The following is a 23722-nucleotide window of genomic DNA, read 5'->3' as shown; positions in this document are numbered from 1 at the left end:
CCAAATTCTTATTTACATGAAGCGGTACAGTGTACAGTAAAACTCTGCACCCTCCAAGCTTCTGGAAACAGTGGTGTTTTGGGTTATGATGTGTAAAAGGAGGAGGAATAAAGGATGATCATACAGAAAGGCACAAACCCTGTCAATTCTGACATGCAAAACAGACAACATGTTGCAAACATACAGTCAATTCAGATCTTTTGAAGAAAGTGTTCTGCACTTCTGTACACCAAGTCATTTAGTCTCCGTTAGGTTTGGGCCGATATTCGATAATATCGAATATCGCAATATTTCACGTACCACCCCCCACCTAGCCATGGCACCATGTGTTGCTTAAATCAAAATTATGCAGACTTTTAAACTTACAAACCTATAATCTACTAGTGGTAGGATAGTAAAAGTTGGAATGGAAAACATTGTATTTCAAGTGGGTTCCCTTTTCCACAATCAACCTGTTTTCCTGGAAATGGCAGGAATGAGCAAATTACACCAAACAGCCGTAGTTTTTGCTTGCCTAGACATTTGATGTAATTTAGAAGAAATACAAATACATCCGACCTCCCCTCCCCTCGTGATAATATTATATATCGCGATATTCTGGCAGAACAGCATCGCAATATAAAATTTTGGGTATCGCCCAAGCCTAGTCTCTATAACTATGTACATAAAATCCAGCTGTACCGTCATGATATGAGATTTGAAAGCATCACTTCTCTCAAATCTAAAACAGACTTTATTGGTTGTTGATCTGAAGGCTCACATGCACTTTAGGAGAGAAAACAAAACCCTCCCAACCGTCCGCCTCGCAGAATGTGCACAAACCGTCCAGTGTGTAAAATCAACCCCAAACTGAAACATCAATCACCCAGAGAGGAGCCGTCCAGAAAGCAGAGTAAATTCAACTAATGGTCAGTCCAATGTAATCACATAAAATCCAACCTATAATCAGTGTCTGTCTTACTGCTGCTAAATGTGTTGTCTGACCGACGGCTGGGAAAACACTAAACCTTCTGGAGAAAAACAGAGCCAGTGAAAAAAAGCATGCATCAAGCCTAATGAAAGATAGATTGGTTATTACTAGTCATTACCGACTGGCCGGAGCGGAGACCACAGACATTCCTCCTGACTAAATACACTCAGTGTGGCTGTCGGCTCCAAAGCTCAGTCAAACTGATGAAGCTTTCAATGTTTTTCTGCTTTCTGAGCATTTTTAACAAGGCATATTTTTTCCTTCACACATTGCAAACACAGTGCCAAAAGTGCTATTTAAAAGAAGAAATGGACAGTTGGTTCTCTTTATCTTTGCCTCTTTTCAGTGTCTGCCTCTCTGTCCAAGTCTTCAAAAGTTTCTCTCTTTCCCTTCCTCCCCTCAATCTTTATGTCTCTCTCTCTATCCTGTCTCTCTCTCTCTCTGCCTGTCTCTCTCTCATAGAAGATGGATGGTGGGTGGTCAGTGAAGGGTTAAGTGCTCTGCTCTATAAACTGTGGTTTAAGAATCCGCTGGAAGCTACTGGTTCAGCCTTTAAATACAGTCATTTGACACATCCCAACAGGGGCTTATAGCAGATAGAGAGCTGCCGCTGACCCACACTTAGGCTTTAACACGAGCTGGTGAAGGCATCGCGCTGCCTGGGACGACATGAAGGCTCTCTTACTCACCTGTCTGCTGGTGCCGTGGCTGGTGTCTGCCTCAGCCAGGCGGTTTAACCAGGACTCACAGCTGATACCAGGATCTCTTATTGGCAAGGAGCTCAGTGGATACTTCAATGACCAAGACTATTTGAAATCAAGAAAGGCTAAGGTAAAAACTTTGAATATTTAATGAATACACTTTGTGTGGGAAGTTTTTTTTCTACCATAGGCTATGGTGAAACTTTAGAGGTCGAGAGCGATGTTTTCACAGTCGTGAATCTATTTTGACGTTTGTTGCATCAGTGCTGCACCGTGCCAAGCAAGGTTTCATTCAGTAATTCTGACAAATGGTTTTATTTAGCACATAAGATGATACTTTAATGATCCATGTGAGGAAATTGGGTAAATAAATGTGTACTTATCCATTCAAGTAAAAAAAATTAATTTCAGTACATTTTGCACCAAGTAGTAGAAAGTCAGCACATAAATTATGTCGATCACCAGCTCATCTAAAAGACAATCCTTCCACTCGTGGCTGAGCTTGTTACACAACAATCCAGGATGATTTAAGAGGTAATGAAAGGGAATTTTATGTCTCTCGTTAACACAAATTACAACATGCATCCTCTGTTTTTTTGGGTGGAAAAAAAAATTGAGAAGACAATAGTTCAGCTCTCAACCATCTCCTTGTTAAATTTGAGTACACAGACACAACGCCAAGAGTTTGCTCATATAAGTCACTGATAATATCCATCAACAAGTCACTTTTAATCTTTGGCTATAATAATACTCTGGATAAATAACTCAGCTATACTGTTCTAAAAGATAATCGTTCACCTCATGGCTTAGTCAGCTGAGGCCAATATGAACCCTCAACCAACCACACTAACCCCTTCAAGAAATATTCAGGTGAACCAAAACCAAACTCTGGTCTGGTCTGAGTCCTCTGGGTAAACTAATAACTCCACCAACAATCCAGAGAGAGGGAGAGAGAGAGAGAGAGAGAGAGAGAGAGAGAGAGAGAGAGAGAGAGAGAGGGAGAGGGAGAGGGAGAGGGAGAGAGAGAGAGAGAGACAGAGAAACAGAGAAACAGACAGGGAGTCTCAAGTCCAGATCCATTGAAATCACTGAGACTCCAAAGCTTCCTTCTGCTTCCTTGCTAGACAGTGAACACTATTCCAGCTGGTGGGCTAAAGTTTAAGCTATTATTATGGGTATGAAAAAAACCTCAATTTCTAATAAGTAAAAACTTCATTTGGGACCCCTCAACATCACAACAGCTGTTATTCATAGAAGACTTTGTCAGTCCCAGACCCTTCAGAGACGAACCTTACAGCTTCCCCTGCTGTCACAATCAACCAATTTATTTTAGATAAACTTTTTTAATCCACCAAGGAGGAAATTCCCGTTCTTCCCTCTGGTTGGGGTGTAGGGCAGCCAGCTAGTTAAATTATCCTGAGCAGGTTTGGGTTCAGTATGTTGCTCAAGGATCCTTTGGCAGATATGGCCAGTCAGGGGATCGAACCGGCGTCTCACATTGGAAGATGACCTAACGAACCACAAGGCCAGTGGCTCTCACTCATGTGTCGTCAGCAGCCAAGAGGATGCTAGTTTTCATTAGTAATTAGTTCATTAGTAGAAGATTAGCTCCCTTCTCTTTGGCTGAAGGTTTGCAAATCAGTGATATCAACTGCTGCTTGGCTGAATGTAAACCTGCAGACTCTTGGGCTTCAAAGGCACATGGTTGAGAACCGATGCTCTAAGCCATCCTGCCACCACAGGTGAAGATTTGCATTCTGTTAGGGTTTTAGTCAGGGTTTGCTCCCAGCATGCCATGGGGTCAAATCTCTTCGGGCTGATTAAATTCATCACAACCCTGGAGGGTCAAGCAAAAGTTCTGGGGTCAGGGGTCAAGGGTCAGTCTGTTCTTGATGGGTTCCTCCATGACAGGAATACTCCTGTGTTATACTAAGCCTCTATCTGGGCTTCACAAAGCCCGATTCTATGTCACAATTAGTAATAAGGCAATTCTGATAGACCCACCTGTGGTTCCCGGTCTGGTCTGGGTACTCATCCATCAGTTCAACCCCTCAAGGTACAAAAGGACAGCGTTTCTTCAACACTACAGCTCTCCAATAAGAAAAACCATGTCCAATTCTTCAGTTAAAGCTGCAGCAATTAGCCAGTCCCGAGTTAAACAGCTGAGGGCCAGGCCAGGCCAGGCCGCGAGCCAATACAGCGTACAGAGAGACATCTTGACCATGACCAATAGATTGTATACAGCCTCTTATTAGGGATGGGCTACTTGTGGGGAGACCTGCAAGTTGAAACTGAGAACAGAAGTTGGTAAATCTAAATTCTTCCACTTAGCTGTCAACTATAATTTCAGGGTTTAGAGGAGCAATTTCATTGGCTAATTTATCCATATCTATTTCCCAACCATTTGGAATCATATTTGTAAGGGATGGGACAATATATCAAAATTCAATATGTCGTGATACAAAAATTTAACAATACGTATTGTGGGTCAGAAAAATGAATCATGATATTAGCTCAATTTTATTCTGCTGTAGTAATCACAGATGAGACGAATAGACCGTCACAATTTATATTATTTGCACTTTGTAATGACATTTTTAAATTGTCGTTTACATTATAGCAACACAATGCCATTGCTACAAAGATTTGTGGGTCAGAAATAAACATAATTGTAATTGTGAACACCGTATCGCATATCGAATCGTATCATGAGATAAGCAGATCGTCCCATCCCTAATATTTGCCCATTTGCATTTGAAGTCATAATATGTGGTAACATATTGCAGAAGTGCACATTAGCCAAGTTAATAGTTAATAGCCATTTAAAACAACTGGTGAAGACAACGGTCATGACAAAACAGAAGCTCAGTGCGTTTCTAATGCCAGATATAGGTGAGCGACATCATGTGGTTTCTATACAATACAGTAGAATGAGTAGACAAATTCAGCATGGAATTGAACTTCTAACCTCGGCAGTGTTAGTGCCTTGCTCTGCCCGCGGAACCACAAAGGATCAGTACATTAACACACTGCAATTCCCCTGCAGAGGGCGCTGCCTGCTGGTGTGGACGTCATGGCTGATGAACCAGATGACAGCCCGATCCCAGAGGGAGGAGACGCCTCCGGTAAGACCCATTCACCCATTCACTCTCTCTCTCTCACACACACACACACACAATCAGAGGAAGCTACTGATTGAGGAAACTAAAGAGAAAACCCTAAAAGAAGTTGTATTGGAAGAATAGTATTGTAACACAGTACCAATGTGATTTTGAACATTCAAAATGTAAACATTATTCTGAAAGACAAGAAACTGGTTTACAACCTATTCAAACTGTTAATACATGTTTAATACTACATGTAATTGTTCTCTGAAAAGGTTCCTGGAGTTGGAGTTAGTTTGACTTCAGGTTGAGGATTTCCACGCCTGTATGCACGTAGTAAGAGCTATGACCACTGCATCTCCTCTCTGGAGATAGGAGGTCTGACAGCAGAGACAGGATTAGTTATTAGGTGAACCTTCTCCCCATCAACCACACACTGTCTGAAGCCAGTGAAGAACCTGAAGGACCTGAGACTCCAGAATGACCAGCCCAGAAACCCCCAAAGTTCAGCACCATTTCCCTTCTAATTGCTTGGAAAATAAAAACATTTTGACAACCATGAGCGCAGTACTGTGTAGCGATTATAAAACATAATATAGCTGCATGGCAGCAACGGAACGGGTTCCACTGCATTGATCAATAACTGCACCATTTTGGACCGATTTCTTAGCTACTTTCAAACAAAGTAAAGGCCAGTCTAACAAGCCTGCAGACCAAATTTGGTGTCATTCTGACTTGCGGTTCATGAAAAGATGATTTTTGAAGGTTTTTCAAAAAATCCAAAATGGTGGAAACATTTTTAGGCATACTTTATGGGTCCTAGAGGCAATTTTGTTTAACATGATCAGATACATATGTGTACCAAGTTTCACATCTCGACGACTAACGATTCAGCGGGGCTGAGCCTTGGACTTTGAGACCTTATTATAGCGCCCCCATGGGCCAATCGGTGCCATTTTTTGTATGATAGTAGCGGTTGACCAGGACTATCAATATGCCACAATGGACAAAAAGTTATCAATGTATGGACGAGTTATAGGTATGGACGAGACAAAATGCTGTCAGTACCACAGCCGTGTTCTGCAGGTTGGTTAAAAGTTGGTGTTTCTTCAATCCCAAGTACCAACAGTGCCCAATATTGCTGCAGTTCCCCTGAGCAAAGGTCCTTACGCCCCATGTGTATGAAACGCCAACAGGTATCCATTTTTATTTTTAACTATTTTATAAATGTGCTTCTCCATGTATATTTAGCTATAAATGTTTTTAATGCTTCTTGTAAAGCACTTTGTAAACAAAAGGTGTCTGGCTTTTATGCCTTTCCCTTCACGTCTCTATCATCATGATCAATCCAGGCTCACAAGAATATTTGTTCCATAGTCAGGCTGCTGTGACCTCTGACCCTTGACTTCCTTGGTTACTTGTAATGTCGGTGATACAGGAACTGAAGCTGATTCTACTGTTGACCATCAGCGAAATGACTAAAATGTAAATGTAAATCCAAAGCAGACTGGTAACCTAACTATTCGTTTGCTCAGTACATGCAGCAGGAATTTGACCTGCTGACTAGTGTGTGTGTGTGTGTGTGTGTGTGTGTGTGTGTGTGTGTGTGTGTGTGTGTTCAGCATGGATTGTTCCCAGGTGTGTGCTCTTCCTGGCCATCAGCCACCAGGCTGGTAAAAGCTTTCTAGATCAATTAAAAACAGGCTCCAGAATATGAACTCATAGGAAAACATGCCAACATACATTTATCTTATATCAAAATTTTTATGTGTTGACATATTTCAGCCAAAAGCCAGCAGGGATTAACATGGATTGGACAAGACTATAATTTATTATTGTTTTGCCTCACACAGAGATGAAAATTAAAAATGGTGTTTGGTCAAACTAGTTGGCTGCCTTCATACAATCCCCATTAATCTTCCTTCAGACTCTGGATAGTTTTGTTTTTGTGTTTCAGCAGCCCAAGCTCTAAATGCTGTTTCAGAGAATTTCATTAATATTCACTGTAGAGCTGGTTCTGGTTGTGCTGCATTTACGAATGGTTAAACTATTCCTACATTTTATAAGTCCAGGAATGCATCAATCGTCATAACACATGCTGTCACCTTAATGCTTTTTCTGCACATAAGACACTGGAAAAAGCAGAAAGACTTGTCCTTACTTCATCTTTTTCTATTTTTGATTGATCATTTCTGTAAATAAGAACGTGTTAAGGCTGGTTAAATAAGAATTTGTTCTTAGTCGACTTGCCTGGTTGAATGGGATTGAAGTTGTTTTAAATCACGGTCTGATTGATTATAGAAATAAAACTCATGATGCTCTTACCAAGTTTTTATCCTATTAAAACCGTATTGCATTGAAAAGTCCTAGATATTTAGTTTTCTTTAATTGATACTGTACTGTACTCCACACCAAGATATGTGGAGGTAAATATTCGACATGTAGAGACTTTAATGTAGAAAAGCCGCTGGCAGTTATAATATGATGAAAGCCAAATCAGTGCATTGTGTGTGTGTGTTGCAGACCTGCCCACCTGCCTGCTGTGTGTGTGTCTGACCGGCTCGGTGTACTGTGAGGAGGTCAGTCCGGACATGACAGCGGTTCCCACCCTGCCCAAAGAGACGGCCTACCTGTACGCCCGCTACAATAAGATCAACAAGATCGCCGCCAAAGACTTCGCTGACATCGGTGAGTCTGACAACCGACGTCTACGTCACAACCTGCTTACTGCAGAGCGGTACAGAGTGCGACTGTTACCGTTTTCACTGGCAGCCATGTTGGCTCCACGGTCCTGCTCCATGGCTGTCACCATAGCGCTGGTCGATTCTTTGATTCCAGACATTTGGGAATCGAGCACAGACTCCAACGCTGTGGAGTCGATTCCACACAGTACAGAAAATGTAGATTCCGCGCACACGCATGTACAAGTGAATCCCAGAGCCGAATTCCTCTCTGGCGATTGACTGAAGTGTACAAGTGGCTGAAGTTTGCCCGGCAACAGATACCCCATGTACACTGAGCCACTTCATGCGTCTTGAGCAGATCGGATAACCATCCGATCTGCTCAAGACGCAAAAAAGCCAAGTGTAAATGCAACCAAGACGCATTGGAGACGGTTTGGTATCCGATTGCTCAAGTCGCATCCGTCAACCATCAACTCCTCCCAAACGGAAAAACATCTCTCAACAACGTCATTAATGAATACTGATTGCTTGTCATTCCATTTTCTGTGTGAGAAAATGACGGAAAAGAGAAATTTCCCCGGTGGCCCCAGTCTGGGCATCACCAACGAAATAAAGTTTGAGAGGCAACATGTCACAGCAGCAGTTAATGCTGCCAGCTCCAAGAGCCGGACTGTTAATAAAACTAAAACTAAAAATATATATGAAGATATAAAGGACCCCAAGAAGCTCATTGTGGTGGAGAGCTGCTGTAGACGACGGCTACCGACCACAACACATCATTAATTTATAACCTTATGACATTAAGTCCAATTGCTTAACACCTTGAATTTGTCGCAATTGTTTGGAACAAATTGGGGCTAAAAGACTGTAATGCACTTACTTCAGACTAATTCACACTATATGAGCCTATAATGAAATGTAGATGCTTTTTGGACAAACGATAGGCAACAAAGACACAATTTAGTTGTAGACGTTCTTCTGACACGGAACATTATTATTAAAGGGATTTCTATTTTGCTGTAGAGTGTAAAAGCCATTTTTACTTTATTTCACTACTTTGCCATCGAAGTCACCGTTCCCCACTGTCTCCAAAATGTGCGCAGCATGGGTCCGTTTCTGTAGCGGTCGCACATTGTTACTACAACTGTTTTTTTTTATAATCTGTGCGAAGTAGCACCTGCCGTCTAACTTGAAGAATACGCAGAAATGCATCCAAAATCAGAATTTCTGTGGCGCCTGCCATCTCCACATTTGCATACATTGCGGGAAAGCAGGGAGAGATGCAATCAGATTTCTATCTGGCTAACGGAGACGCACTGATGTGGCCAGGTGTTAATGGAACGTGGATAAATCATTCAAGTGTAAATGGGGCCAGAGTGAGAGAGCAGGAGAAGGAGAGATTAGACCAGGTGTTAGACGCTGTAGCTGACTGTTGAGAAAATGCCTAATTCCACACCACACATCCGTATTTTAGTTTAGAGAAAGATGAAAACAAAGTAAGATGTCAAAAGACTGGCTTACAACAAAACAACGTCGCCATTGCACTGTTTATTTTACAAGATCTGCTTGCACCCCCTATGTTTTAGTTTTTGGAATCGAGAATCAAGAAAAAAATTGCTGGAATAGACTCTAGGAATCGATTCGATTCCCAATACTTGGAATCGGCCATTCGAGTCTATTCCAAATTTTCTGGAATCGAACAGCCATAAATCCTGCACACATGCTACCAGTGTCTTTGGCTTGCTGCATAATCAACTTACCATTTTAAATGGATTCAAACAATTTTGTGGACTTTACTGATCTTGTTTATTGGTTCACTGGTGTCAGACAAGGTGCATAAAGACGGAGGCCTCTTTGTTTCATGCCAATTCCTGTCCACAGTGAAAAAACCTCCAACATTTAATATTTTCTGTTCAGAAACACTGTGCGTTGCATTGTGAACTACAAAGACATCAGTCAATCTGTCTGCACTTTGTCAACTGGATTTGTACCCCACCCCAGCTAGCGTTCCAGGCAGGCTAACACAAGCACTTACATTAACAGTATTTCTTTTTTTGGTTGCACCATTTTGCTTCCCGAATTGAATATAACAGAATGTTTACCAGAAGAGATGCAAAATGGCTCCCACCAAACAGCTGCTGAGGATCACAGTGACATCAAATGAAGGCAAGCCAGTGAGATGATGTCAGCTAAAAACTGTGCCCAGGTCAGCTGAGTCTCCCCGGCCTGAGAAAGGACTAACAGGCCGGCAGGTTTATCTGAATGGACAACAAAAGGACAAGAACCAACACACGAAACAAAATGCTCATATTTGCAAGTGCTTTGATTTGGAGCAGTGATCAAACGGTTGTGAGTCTTGTTAAACTGTATGTCAAACAAATTAAATGTTTGCATCAAAAAGTAAACAGAGACACAAGAAACAGACACTAGAATTTTGTGTTATATTAATATGGTCCTACTATATAGAATTAAAAAAAGATGGACGCAGGGTGAGTGCATGGAGACACTTCTAAAACGGCTACAACTGTAGAAATAAGTTTGTTTTCATCTCTCACCAGTGACTCTGAGGAGGATCGACCTGACAGGGAACCTGATCTCAGAGATCGAGGACGGGGCGTTCTCTAAGCTAACGCTGCTGGAGGAACTGTCGCTGGCTGAGAACAGGCTGGTCAAACTGCCCATGCTCCCTGCCAAACTCATCTCCTTCAACGCCAACCACAATCTGCTCAAAACCAGGGGGGTCAAGGCGACCGCTTTCAAGGTACACACTCACCTTTCCAACTTTTTAAATTAAGGTTACATTCACTGATCCATATAACATTGCTATACTTGACTTTTAGACAAGTCTATTCTCAGTGTGTTTGACCCCAATATAAATAGAAGTTGAATGAATGAAAGAAAACTCACCATCCACTCAACCCAATTGATAACATCCACTTTTGCCACAAACTCAAGCTTTAAATTAATTTGGAAACTATTAGAGAACATTACTTCTTCAGAAGCAAAGGTGTAAAGGTCACCACTAAAGGTCTCTAAAGGTGCACTCTAAAGGTGCAGTAGGCTCAACCTCCCAAGGTGACAATACACCGACAATACACAGCGATATTAATGAATAGCCTGGTGGCTATAAGGAACAGAAGTATCATGAAAACTACTGTTGCTCAATTGACCAATTGAATTGATCAATTGAAATGTTGAGCAACTACTGTTGTCTGTTAACTCCCGCCCTCCTTAGTTACTGTTGCTATGTCTGACAAACTTTGAAGATGGACGCTACCATAGACGCTACAATCCAACTCAGTGTTCCCCAAAAACAAATTTTTACTGTGTCACGTCTCTGTCAGAGTCAAACCGCTGCAACAAAACCCGTAATTTTGTACTTCTGAGCCAAACTCTCAGTGCGTGTCAGAGGCTCTGTTGAACTGTCGGAGCAACATGTCGGAGGAAGTAGACGGATGCTAATCACGGATTGGTGGATCGCTATGTCAATCATTATTTTGCAAATGGTCAATTGTTTGTCATATAGACCATCTGCATTCCTTCAAACTGTTGTTTGAGTTTCATGGTGCAACGCCTGTTGCACTACAACAGCTGTTTGCGTATTTGTTGACCATCTGAAAAGTTCAAAAATGAAATGGAGATATGATTGGATGAAGCTTTGCTTCAGGAATTGAAAATGCCTGTCAAATTTTCCAATCGATGCCAATGCATATCTGGTCTACACAACGACTGTGTTATACATCTGCTGTATGTAAAGGTCAGAAAACTCAGCCTAGCCTAAGTGGCATGTAAACTTCACTTTCAAGTAAAAGGAAAGAAAAACAAGTAACAGGTTTCAAGTTTTCAAAAGGTTTCAAGTATCTGTTCAAGGTATTGAACAGCCATCTTCCATGGTGTGAATCTGTTTCCCCAACAGAAACTGACCAAGCTGGTGAACCTGTTCCTGGCCGACAACCAGCTGGAAGCCGTTCCACAGATCCCTGAGAGCGTTCGCATCGTACATCTACAGGTCTGTAACGTTATAGATATATAGATATAGATAACTACCAACTAAGATTTTCCTCAGTTCTGTGACCCTCTGTCTCCATTTCCTCCCAGAACAACAACATCACTGAGATCAGCACTGACACCTTCTGTAAGGGCAACAACACCTACTACCTCCGACCCAACCTCAACGAGGTCCGCATGGACGGCAACCCTGTGCTGCTGGCCAAGTACCCCAACAGCTTCACCTGCCTCAAGTCGCTGCCCGTCGGACGGTACCACTGAGGAGGAAGAAAAACCTTCACTCTGGTCCACCAACAATAAAGGGGCTGGTTTCCCAAAGCAGAGCGCTGTGGGGATACTGTGACATTCTGGATTTTAGTGACTTATTTATCTTCTCCAGGCACTGGTCCCATGGTGGGAAAAAGGTTTCAACGCCTGTGCTTCATCAATCCTAAAAACAGCTTGTAACAATGTTAGAATTCCTCACTGACACCAATATGGACTGCCAGCCACAAGCCAACAAGCTAGCTTGCGGCTAGCTGCAGCCATTGGTTTCACTGAGGAAAATTAACATTTACAACAAGCTGTTTGTCTGTGAAGGGATTGCCAATACAGAAGCATTTTGCTATTGTATGGCCAGTAATGAAGAAGAAAAATATCACACTATAATTCAAAATATTATGGAAACCCTTCAGATAGCTCTTTGCTCCTTTTGCTGACCAAAACTCACATCTCTCCTAGAACTGTAATGTAAATCTCTCATTTTAAAATTTTACATCATATAAACATCAAAAGGTTTTGTAAAAGTATTGTAATACTACACTAACTACTAAGTAATACTACACACGTTTTGCACAGAAAATCATTTTTTTGTCTATTTCTATAATACTGTCTCATAACTGGATGTGATAGTTCTAGTTTAAGGAAACAGAGAACTTGTTTGAGAGTGTTTTTGGAAAACCAGCCCCCAGTGTCAGTATGAGTCCTGAGGCGGGGGGATGCTGACTTCTAACTTGAGTATCCAAACAGTATTTCAGTAACAATAAAGGGATACCTTGGCATGTTGATTTTTAGTCTTATTGTCTTCACCCGCAACTTGTCACATTATGGTGAAAAAATGCATTGGCACTTGCGTTAGATGGAAAATGGCCTGTGAGCGTTATTAGCATTCCTTATTAAAAGCAATTGGTATAGGCTAAATGTCCAAGTATCCCTTCAAGTGTGTTGCTTTGAGATTTCCTTCGTATCACACTGTTGGTCCTGTCTAATTCAAACTGGCGACAAACATTACGGGATCTTCAAATGCCACTTGGAACAGTCTGTAAATACACTTCTCATTAAGTAGTATCAGAATTATGACTCTCTAGAAATGAACTGGAAACTTTGGGCTTTCCTCAGCATTGTGTGACTTCACTTCACTTGTAACTTCTCAATAGAAAAGCCTTTGCATGAGGACAATGATGGTGTAGACTTGTCAAACTGTAGGCCTTCCTTACAATTTTGTGAATTAACTTCACTTTGTTTTAACTTATAGACTTCAGTTGAAGTGGACTGGGGAACGATGTATCAATGAACTATAGTAATGTGAAAGTTACTCTTCTTTACTTTCTTTGCTTTGAAATTTTCTTGTCTGTCTCCCCAAGTCTTCCTTTCCAATAATAAGAGTTACTGACATACTTTGGGAGCTATTACCTATGTGAATAAGACAATGGTGTACAGTAAAAATGTGTATGTGACATGGCTATGTTTTTAAGATATTTTAATAAAGTTAAACTTTTTTAAATTAAAGTGGGTTTGGAATCTCTGTCTTTTGTTTGGGTCTGTTAGTACCTGTACTTTTAGAGGGAAGCCAATTACCAAGGAGCCCTCTTCTTTACAAATAAAAGCAGAATAACTTTGATCGCCACAGCCATTAGACTCTTTCACAAGGAACAACAGCTAATTGTTTTACCTGAGGAAAAAATAACACTTCTATCTGTCAAAGTATAAAAATTCAGGCCCAGGCACGACCGTAGGTTACGTCTATATTAATACGGCATTTTCAACCACCAAAACGCTCTCCAAAGTGGATACATTTTAAAATGCCGGCGTTGTAGCCTGTATTCTCCATGGCTTTGGCGGTCTTGTACTCATTCGTTACCTTTAAAAGCAGTTCAACTTCATCGTCTGTCCAGAGAAAGACGCCTGGCTTGCTTTTGTAATTTTCATTTTGTGATTTTGACATCTTGTTGGTGCTTAATGCACTCTGCTACTGCAGCTCTGACAGCACTTCCATAAACAGCGGAAACAACATATCAGTCATGGGTCAGAAGCGTGCGCATGCCCAATATACTAGATTTCACCGTTTTCATATCTTTTTTGCGTATCAGTGTGGACGGGAAACTTTTAGAAAACAGCCTGAAACCGATAGTGTGGACGAAATCACAAATGACACGAAAACACCATTTTCAAATTTCCCTGCATTAGTGTGGACGTAGCCTAAGTTGCACATGAGAAATACATTTATAAAAAAAAACACCAACTGCAGGGCATCCTGGTGGCTCTGTGGGCTAACATGCATAACATGTAAACGTGACGTTATGGGTTCGAATCCGGACCAGGTCCTTTGCCGCTTTGATGCCATTCCCCTCTTACTCTCTCAATCTTTCCTGTCTCTCTCTACTTTGAACTATCCAATAAAGAAGAAAAATGCCAAAAAAAAAAAAAAAACACCAACTGCATCACACCTTTCCCCATGTGCAATCGTTTTTGGTACAGCTGATAAAATGTTGACAGTCATTGTGCATGTTGTTTTGTGAGACTGTAGAGTGTGTGTGTTTGTGTGGGCAGAGTCTTATATAACACTAATATGTGCAGATGCTGGTAAATGTTGTTCTGTGGTTTGTAATTGGTAGGTAACAACCATCTTTTAGAGTCTGTTTTCAAACTTAGTTGACTGATTCTGGTTAATTTTGTGATCTACCAGCCACTGTGGACTGTCGACAAAAATGTTAAGATTCCTGGCCTGTATTGTATGTGAACTCTTTGTTTTCTATTTTTGACTTGTTTATTCTTTTAAGTATATGTTCATGTCTACGGACCATTAAAGCATGGAAATCAACATATAAGACACTGCCCACAATACAGCAAACTAGTTATAATGGGAATTACGTTTTTTCATAATAACATTCCAGAAACTGCAAGTCAAGCAAATATCTAAAGGTTTAGAGCACACAGGCCAATATGGAAAATGTGGGTTAATCTTATTCCTTTGGCCCAGCCAACTTGGCAGCAGTCAATATTACATTCTCCAAGTAAACAGGAGAATGGGTTCCATATTGCTTCTGCAGCTTGATTTACAATTTGACATTTTACTGCTGCCTCTTCAATAAAGTCACACCTTGATATTTACCCTGGCCCCGCTAATTCACACTCAGTGCATTACCCTTCATTTTTTTCTCTTCTATGTTCTCATCAGACTGTAGCTCTATCTGTCTACTTACCTATTTACAGTTTAGAGACAACAGCCTAAGGCCAGAAAGGCTGCAGCTGCGGAAGTTGCAGGGGCGAAAGTCCTGGTGTGGGAGGAGTTTGAGAGGCGACGGAGGACGACTTTCGGGCCTCAAAGAGGTTCTGGAAAACCATTCAGCAACTCAGGAAGGCAAGGCAGGACATCACCCAGGCTGTTCTCAGCAGGGTCAGGGAAACACTGACCTCAATTGGGGATACTGTCAGAAGGTGGAAGGAGCACTTTGAGGAACTCCTAAACCCGATAGTCACTGGACTAGTCAGGAAGCTCCTCAGAGGCAAAGCGCCAGAGGTGGACGCAATCCGAATCTGACGCGATCTGTGCCTGAAATGCTGAAGGCATTGGATATTGTCGGGCTGTCTTGGTTGACACGTCTCTCTCAATGTCGCATGGATTTCGGGAACAGTTCCTTTGGACTGGCAGACAGGGGTGGTGGTCCACATCTTGGGCTTACAACCGTATTCTGTATTGGGTGCCGGGGTCGCTGCTGCAAACCATTTGGTCTTAATACACTCTGAGAAAGAGCTGTGTTTGCACTCTTGGCATAAAATCAAGCTGGTTCAAGGTGAGCATTGGACTCCGACAAGAGTGCACCATGTCCCCTCTCCAGTTAGGAGATAAAGGCACAGCCAAGGTCCAGAGAGTGTCCAGTTTGGTGACATTAGGGAGGATCTCTGCTGTTTGTGGATGATATCATCCTTCTGGCTTTATTGGATCGTGATCTCTGATGTGCACTGGAGTGGTTTGCAGCAAAGTGTGATGCGGTTGGGATGAGGATCAGCACCTCCAAGTCATGATTCTCTCCCGGAAACAGGGGGCCTGTCTTATTCAGGTGAGGTAGATGAGTTCAGGTATACCAGGTCTTATTCACACATGAGGGTAAGAAGGACCATGAGATCGACCGCCGGTTAGGTGCATCGGCTGCAGTAATGCAGGCGCTTTATCGGACCGTGGTGGTGAAGACCGAGCCGAGCCACAAAGCAAAGCTCTCAATTTACCAGCTGATCTTCATTCCGACCCTAGTGGATAGTGACCGAAAGAATGACATTGCAGATACAAGCAGCCAGGATGAGGTTCCTCCGCAAGGTGGCTAGCCTCACTCGCTGCTCCTCCACATTGAGATGAGCCAGCTGAGGTGGTTCGGGCACCTGGTAAAGATCCCCCCCCCCCCCAAATCCAACCTGAAGCTGCCCTTCCAGCTCCAGTAGGCCTGTCCACCCCCACACTGACTGATGGATCTGTTTTCCCCAGATTAAGTTAAAATAGGTAGTGACGGAAAACAAGCCACTCGCACTCCATAGGGAGCTAGTTAGCTGGTATGTGACGATAAGGTTGCCGGTTTGAATCCGGTTCCAGTGTGCACGTCTCTTACCTGGAAGTGTTGGAATGCTCTGCGCCGGTCATCGCATCTCTCTGAGAATCTCCTGAGAGTCCTGAAGAGCAGCAGCAGGTCCCTGCTCTCCTCCACTCTGAAACAACAAAACATAAAACATTACAACAGAATACAATATCATACAAAACAGTACAGTACAATACTACACAACATGACGCGTCATATATCACACTGAAGAACAGCAGCAGGTCCCTCCTCTTCTCCACTCTGAAACAATACAACAAACCAGGGTATCTGCAAGTTTAAGACATTAAGACTTTTCTACCTGGAATTTGAAGAAATTAAAAAGAAACAAAACAGTTTATTCAGAATAGGTTAACAGGAAAAAACAGACTATTTCGAATAAGCTAACACAACAAACAGTAGGGTTGAGATGCATAGACCCCGAGAACACCAACCCTGTAGGGGCGTCCGGCGGCTTGGCCCCCAGGAGATTTTTTTTAAAGAACAGCTGTGAAATTATCATTTCTGGTGAATTTTAGGGGGAAAATACTTAAGACTACTGATCAATAAATCAAACAAGAAAACACAAGATTAGTAAACAGTTGATCAAACCAACACCACCAAACCCCATTGTTCAGTTACTGAACAATGGGTCACCAGTACATTACATTTTATGCATGCTAACATTAATTACATTATATTATTGATATTGTCTCTGCCACCTAAGATCTGCCTCCTAGCTGGGTCTATGTTTCAGACACATATACTCATCATACTGTTGTGTATAATACTGCCACTCTGCCTATATCTCACTCTCTAGAAGGCGAGATATAGGCCATATTTGATAATATTGAATATGGCGATATTTTGTGAATATTTTGTTTCCTCCAATGCTTGAATAGTAAGATCAAATGTCTAGGCTATTAATGATAATAATAACAATAATTATTATTATTATTAGGCTAGAAATTGTATGTAATTTAGAAGCAATAATATTGCATGAGGCTGCACATTTTTAAATCAGAGGGAAAGGTTTTTTTTGGTGCTGTGGAGATCCCTGGACTACAAGTTATGTGTGAGAAAATCTTTATTTTTATTCAACCAGATCAAATCCTAAGCATGAACTCCCCAGCATAAAACTGGAACAGAGACAGAGACTATTGAAAGAGGTGTTTCCAATACCAAATACCGAAAAAGATGCAATGTGCTTTGTTTTGGTGTGGTCTGGTCCAGCCCCTCACTCAGTCTGGGTGAGCCTGGGACATTTTGTTAAAGGCTTTCCAGAGTTTTCCGTGGGGGCCCGGGGCTAGACGGCAGCCGGGTGAAGTTTCCAGACCGCTGTTATTCCACACAGAGCTGATGGAAACATGGCAGCACCCTCACAAATAATGGAGCGCTACCAACTCTACTCTGGGACGAGAGAGAGAGAGAGAGAGAGAGAGAGAGCCTGGTGGAGGAGTGGCTCTGTATACGATTAGACTGATATCTGGTCAGATATTGTCCTTTTATTAAAATGGGATCTGGTCCAGTTTGATCTAATGGATACGATGCAGTTTGACTGATTATATATTTAATGTAGAATTGATCACTACTACACTGGCTGTCTATAGGAAGACCTGAACCTGAACTGATTCTAATGAGACACTTTGAGTTTTGGGCTTTTCCGCCCTGAAAAGACTAAAACTCCTGGGAAACACTGAATACTTTGATTTTTGTTTTTTGTTTTTTTTTGTTGTTTTGGTTTTGTTTTGGTTTTTACATGAAAATGGTCACAATTAAAGGGGCATTAAGTAATCTATTACCTTTATCGACCTCTATTGGAAACCAGCAGGAAATGCAACAACTTCGATGGAAGTTCTCTCCTCCAACAAGTCAAAGTCTCTTCACAACAGAGTCGAGGCCAGAAAGTGAGTTCTGAAAGCCAGAAATGGCAGCAGCTGGCCAAGTAATCACTGAGTCATTAATACTGATCAACAACCCTATCAACCCCCACAGAGATATTATGGTCTGTTTGTAATATGGGACAGAAAAAAATCGTACTTAATGCCCCTTTAGAGATCGTGAACATCAGCACAAAATATCGTCTTCTGGCAGAAGCATCCCAAAAGTATTGTATCGGTGTTGGCCTTCAAAAAGCCGTAATGTTCACACTCTGGTCTGAGGAGGAGCATCTTCTCTGCAGTCTGGACTGGATCCAAGGCCTGGAAACTCTGATTCTCTACGCCCCAGAACTGAATTCACATGTCACCTGTCATGGAATAATGCACAAATCTGCAGTTTGAGTGTTTTTAAATGGTCATTTATGTATTTGGTGAAATTCATGACCCTTGGGCTCATGAAACATGGTGAAACGACAGACAGTAAAAACAGATGTACGAGTGTGACGTCACCCACTGGCTAATGAAGGGCCGTTTTGAAGCCTGCAGATTGTGTTTATGATTGCCGTCATGTTGACATTTTTTGGTGCCGGAGCAAACAGAGCAAGGCAAAGGGCGGAGCCAAGGTGGAGGGGGCGGAGTTTGGGTTGTCCGCAGAGCCGCAGCTCCGCCTGCTATTGGCCCGTAATCGACGACCTGTCAGTCACTAGGAGAACATCCCCGCGTTTTATCTGTTATATCTGTTAATGACAGTTATTCTGAAAATCTCCATAAGGACACACATTAGAAGAAGTGAAATTAGCTGCTGAGACCAAAACCTCTTGTGGAAAAAATTTATTGACTTTATATTTTTATCATTAGTTGTTGGTTGTGGTCAATTGACTTCATGGAGTTGGGCGGTTTGGAGTCTTTCTGGAGCCGGACTCTAGTGGACGTTAGAGGAACTGCTGCTGCTTCAGAATCGAGTTTCAGGATCTGAGGTTTTGGTCGCTTGGTTTAAACCCCATTGTAGAATTTTTAAAATACACGGTTGTCAATGAGAAAAGAATCATTCTTTCCTTCATTTCTGCACCATGCGCTGTTTGCAGTTAACATGGTTTTTGCCTGGCAGCACTGAGGTGTTTTCCTGTCATTTTGGACAGTTCAGCCTGGATGTCCGTACATCGGCATCTGATGAATCTCATCAAGACCCACTTGGAGGGAGTCACGTGGGACCGTTGACCAAGATGGCCGCCTAGAACAAGCCTCCCGTCAAATCGCTCACTTTCCCTCTTAGTCGTTTGAGTAAGACCTTTATTTCTACTACGTAGTAGTTGTCTAACAAGACCTGTACGTTTCCGTCACTGAATTCAACAACAAGACTGGAGAATGGCAACCTCAAACTCCAAAACAAGAATGGCGAAACAGGCTGCTAGTAATGCTAGCATGGCTAGCGGCTAGCTAACACCACAGAGACTCCAGAAGCGGGCACGCCTAACCCTGTAGCAATGAACGTCCTGACAGATTTACGAGCCACCTTAGAGAAGGCTATGCATGAAATGGCTCAGGTTAGCAGTATTCTGCAGGATCTACAAGCGGATGTCTCAGTGGTGAAAACCTCACAGGCCAAAATGGAGACAGAAGTTACTGATATCAACGATAGGCTCGAACAAGCAGATGCGCGAATTATGGATTTGGAAGTGGAGAATGCACGGCTTGATAAAGAAGCTAAGAAGAGAGCACGACAATATGAGGAGCTTCAGAGAGCGGTGCAGGACATGGAAAACAGAGACAGACGTCTCAACCTTCGCCTTGTGGGTGTGAAAGAGCGCTCCGAAAATGGCAACCCAAGGGAATTTGTGAGAACCGTCATATCCGAAGCACTGGGCGTAGACCTGTCGGAAATCGAGTTGCAGCGGGCATACCGCTCCCTGGCTCCGGTACCCGACGTGGGTCGACCACCGAGGCCGATCATTATGCGTTTTCATAGTTATTTGGAGAGGGAGAGGGTGCTCGCGGCCGCAAGACAAAGATATCGAGACAAGGGGGGAATTGTTTGGAACGACTGTAAGATCTCCTTCTTTCCCGACATGACCAAAGAAGTGGTTGAGAAGAGGAGGAGGTTCGATGACGTCAGGAAGAAACTTCATGACCTCGACATCAGATTCACATTGGCTTACCCTGCGACTCTTCGTTTCACGTGGAGGGGAGAGAGGAAAAGCTTTGAGGACCCCCGGAAAGCGATGGAGCTTATTACACAGAAGCCACAAGAATGAGTATATACATCTGGATAACACGAGCATGTTATGTCATGAACAGGTATGCCTGATATGTCCATCACTAGCGGCTACGGCTGGGATATGACCACCTACAACTGGATTTGTTCTTTAGGGGGATTATAACTCCCTGTGCTGCTTGGCGTAAACAACTGGAGCTCTGACTTCTATGATGAACACTGGGAATTATGCAGTCACTGGAACTGAGTTAGCAGGCTCAAAAACAGACAAAACTGTGATAAACGGGATTACGGCCCTCTGTGTGTAGGTTGGTCTATCCTTCTATTTCTTTCTTTCTTTCTTTCTTTTTTGGACTTAAAGATGGTACAAAAACCATCCAGGTTTCAGTAGTAATCTATGATTAATATTGCAGAGCGATAATATATAAAGGTAGTAGAAAGTTTAATTTTTTTGTGTGGGGATTTGGGAGGTTTGTGGGCATGACCACTGGTAGCGCCTCACGGACCAGTAGTGACAGGGTTTTGGGTTGAGACGGGGAGGTGACGTCTCAAAGTTTTCATATTGTTCGTTTTTTTTTATCTGTGTTTCTTCTGGAAAGTTTGGTTAAGTTCTGTTTTGGTGTTTTGCACAGACTTGAGTTCCATAACAGCATACAGGTATTGTGTTTTAGGTTTGACAGCACAGGATTTTATGTATTTCTTGGATTAGCCTACTCATACAATATCCTCATGTGGAAAGATTTCACTTTCAATGAAGCTCTCATTTCACTGATCCTTAAAAAAGACAAGGATCCACTGGACCCTGGTAGCTTCAGACCGATTAGTTTAGTGAATGTTGACTGTAAGGTCCTTACTAAAGTTCTGTCTATGAGGATAGAGAATAACTTATCGACAATTATCCATTCAGATCGAGTGGGTTTTATTAAGGGGAGGTCTTCCTCTGACAATCTTAGACGGCTACTTCACTTGATGTGGTTAAATCATAATAATGATATACCGGTTGCTGCCTTCTCACTTGATGCCGAGAAGGCATTTGATCGGGTTGAGTGGAGTTTTTTATTCAGTGTCTTGGAAAAGTTTGGGTTTGGGAGGGAGTTTCTTAATTGGGTTAAGGTAATTTATGCGAAACCTAGTGCAGCCGTTGTCACAAATGGTCTGATTTCCCCTTTTTTTGGGCTGTCCAGAGGCACAAAGCAGGGGGATCCTCTTTCCCCTCTTCTGTTTACATTATTTATCGAACCGTTAGCGATATCTATAAGAAAAGAGGCAAGAATTAAGGGAGTACAGGCGGGTGGAAGAGAACATAAACTTTTTCTGTATGCTGATGACATTCTTTGCCTGGTTTCAGATCCAGCATCCTCTACCCAGGCTCTTCTTGATATAATTGAAACATTTTCTCAGATTTCTGGCTACAAAGTAAATTGGTACAAATCAGAGGCTATGCCTGTATCCAAGGTATGTCATCCAGCTATGGTTAGAGCTGGCCGATTTAAGTGGATCTCATCTGGTATGAAGTATTTAGGGGTCAAATTGTGCACCGATATTGCAGATATAATACATATTAATGTGACTTCCCTCCTTACAAAGATAAAGCACAGTCTAGAGAAGTGGAAGGCACTCAATCTAACCCTTTGGGGCAAGATTAACACCATTAAAATGGTGATTGCCCCACAGTTTAACTACCTGTCAATGATGCTACCGATAACAATACCTGGAGAATTTCTCAAACAATACAACCAAATTATAAAGGATTATCTATGGAATGGGAAGAAGCCAAGGATAAACTTACAAAAACTTTATACAACAAGAAGTAATGGTGGGCTTTCCCTGCCCAATGTAGAGCTGTACAGTATTGCCTTCGAGCTGGCTAAATTGGCAAGACACTGGATTAATGAGAGTAATCACCTAGGTTGGACGGGAATAGAACAAGAACTTACTGCCCCCTTCAGTCCAATTGAGGCTCTATCACAAAATACCCCATCTCTGAATAAGCCTGGGAGCAAAGAGACTAATCCAATTTTACAACACTCGAAGAATGTCTGGACTAAACTTCACAAATTGTTAAAGATTTCACATTATAAGCAGGTATATTCTTCACTTTGGAATAACCCAGCGATAAGAGTGGGGAAAAAGGTAATTTTTTGGCATTCCTGGTTGTCTAGTGGTATAAGAAATATAGCTGACCTGGTTACAGATAATACATTCAAATCTTATCAAGAACTCTGTGCACAGTTCAACCTAAAAGATAAATCTGACTTCTGGAGATATTTGCAAATAAGAAGTAGTTTGGGGAGTGTAGTTAAGCAGTTGCATGGGGAGGATAATATGGTACAGCTCTATTTTAAATTACCTAAAAATAATCATTCAGCTTCCACCCTTTATAAGGTAACTGCTAATGCAATATATGGCAACTGTGAGAACCTTAGGCTTATCTGGCAGAAGGATTTGAATTTGAATATTGATAAGGAGTCTTGGGATGATAATTTCCATTGCAGGCTGGTTTACAAGAGAAGCTCGGGGAAAATTCACACACTATAAGATACTTCATCGATATTATTTTACACCTGTCCGTCTTCATAAAATGGGTTTACTAGAAAATAATTTGTGCTGGAAATGTAAAAGGTATGAAGGCACTTTTCTCCATGCAATGTGGGCCTTTTGTTTTTGTTTTGGTTGTTTTCCAGGTTTGATCTGTGGATTGGGTCACTTGGCGACTTCTTCAAGGACTGATGCTGTGCTGACGGACTTTTGAATCTTACTTACGAACGCTGCAGAGATGATGCTGTGCTTTTGTTTAGTCTGTGCTGTTTTGGTTCTTGTTTATGTGTTTATTTTTTGTCTTTTGTACTTGTTTATTTGTATTAATGTTCCTTAAAAAAAAAAAAAAAAGAATTCAATAAAAACTTAAATAACAAAAAAAAAAGACTCACTTGGAGAAAATCTTTTAAAGCGAGCCAATCCTAAGTACTGTCATATTGTATTTTTCACTCTTCTTGGACAAGTTGTAAAAGATTTGATAGAAAAGGCTGTGCTGCAGAATCAGGCATTTACAGTGAAAAGCATTGGTACGTTGTAGGGATGGGAAGATAGACACTGTGAGTACTAATTGCGATGAAAAACACTCACGATAATGACATTGTGGCGAATCTCCATCATCGGGATCATTGTGAATCGGGATAATCATGAAAATCCTGACGTGAGAGACTTGGAAAAGCTCTAACAAGTCTAACTTGCCACAGTCCTCCTGATTCCCTGTTTTATTTTACATTGCCACAAGGGGCAGTGTGCATCTCATATCCTTGCTCTAGGCCTGCTCACACTGTCCACACGGACTCATGTG

General features: G+C 42.0%; 2 protein-coding genes across 2 annotated transcripts in view; one reads left to right on the top strand and one right to left on the bottom strand.

Annotated features, from left to right (window-relative positions):
* cenpp (centromere protein P) overlaps nt 1–23722 on the bottom strand; it is a 130719-nt gene that overhangs the window by 88563 nt on the left and 18434 nt on the right. Inside the window, exon 5 of the mRNA XM_078283865.1 lies at nt 16327–16423. Within this exon, the coding sequence (XP_078139991.1) occupies nt 16327–16423 (97 nt within the window). The remainder of the gene's footprint in view (nt 1–16326; nt 16424–23722) is intronic.
* On the top strand, nt 1639–13210 carry ogna (osteoglycin, paralog a). Its single transcript, XM_071900775.2, has 6 exons — nt 1639–1801; nt 4718–4796; nt 7299–7463; nt 10018–10220; nt 11376–11468; nt 11558–13210. The coding sequence occupies exons 1-6, from the start codon at nt 1640–1642 to the stop codon at nt 11726–11728; spliced, it is 873 nt and encodes a 290-aa protein (XP_071756876.1). The 5' UTR covers nt 1639; the 3' UTR covers nt 11729–13210.

This window comes from Centroberyx gerrardi, chromosome 5, assembly GCF_048128805.1.
Source record: "Centroberyx gerrardi isolate f3 chromosome 5, fCenGer3.hap1.cur.20231027, whole genome shotgun sequence".
Lineage (NCBI taxonomy): Eukaryota > Metazoa > Chordata > Actinopteri > Beryciformes > Berycidae > Centroberyx > Centroberyx gerrardi.
Note: the sequence above shows the minus strand (reverse complement) of the source record. Positions and strands in the feature narration are given on the sequence as shown.

What these genes read in the sequence shown, in the direction of transcription:
- ogna (XM_071900775.2), top strand. Translation starts at nt 1,640, where the DNA reads ATGAAGGCTCTCTTACTCACCTGTCTGCTGGTGCCGTGGCTGGTGTCT. An exon ending in TGAAATCAAGAAAGGCTAAG is followed by an intron (nt 1,802 to 4,717) that starts GTAAAAACTTTG and finishes ATTCCCCTGCAG; the next exon opens with AGGGCGCTGCCTGCTGGTGT. An exon ending in AGAGGGAGGAGACGCCTCCG is followed by an intron (nt 4,797 to 7,298) that starts GTAAGACCCATT and finishes TGTGTGTTGCAG; the next exon opens with ACCTGCCCACCTGCCTGCTG.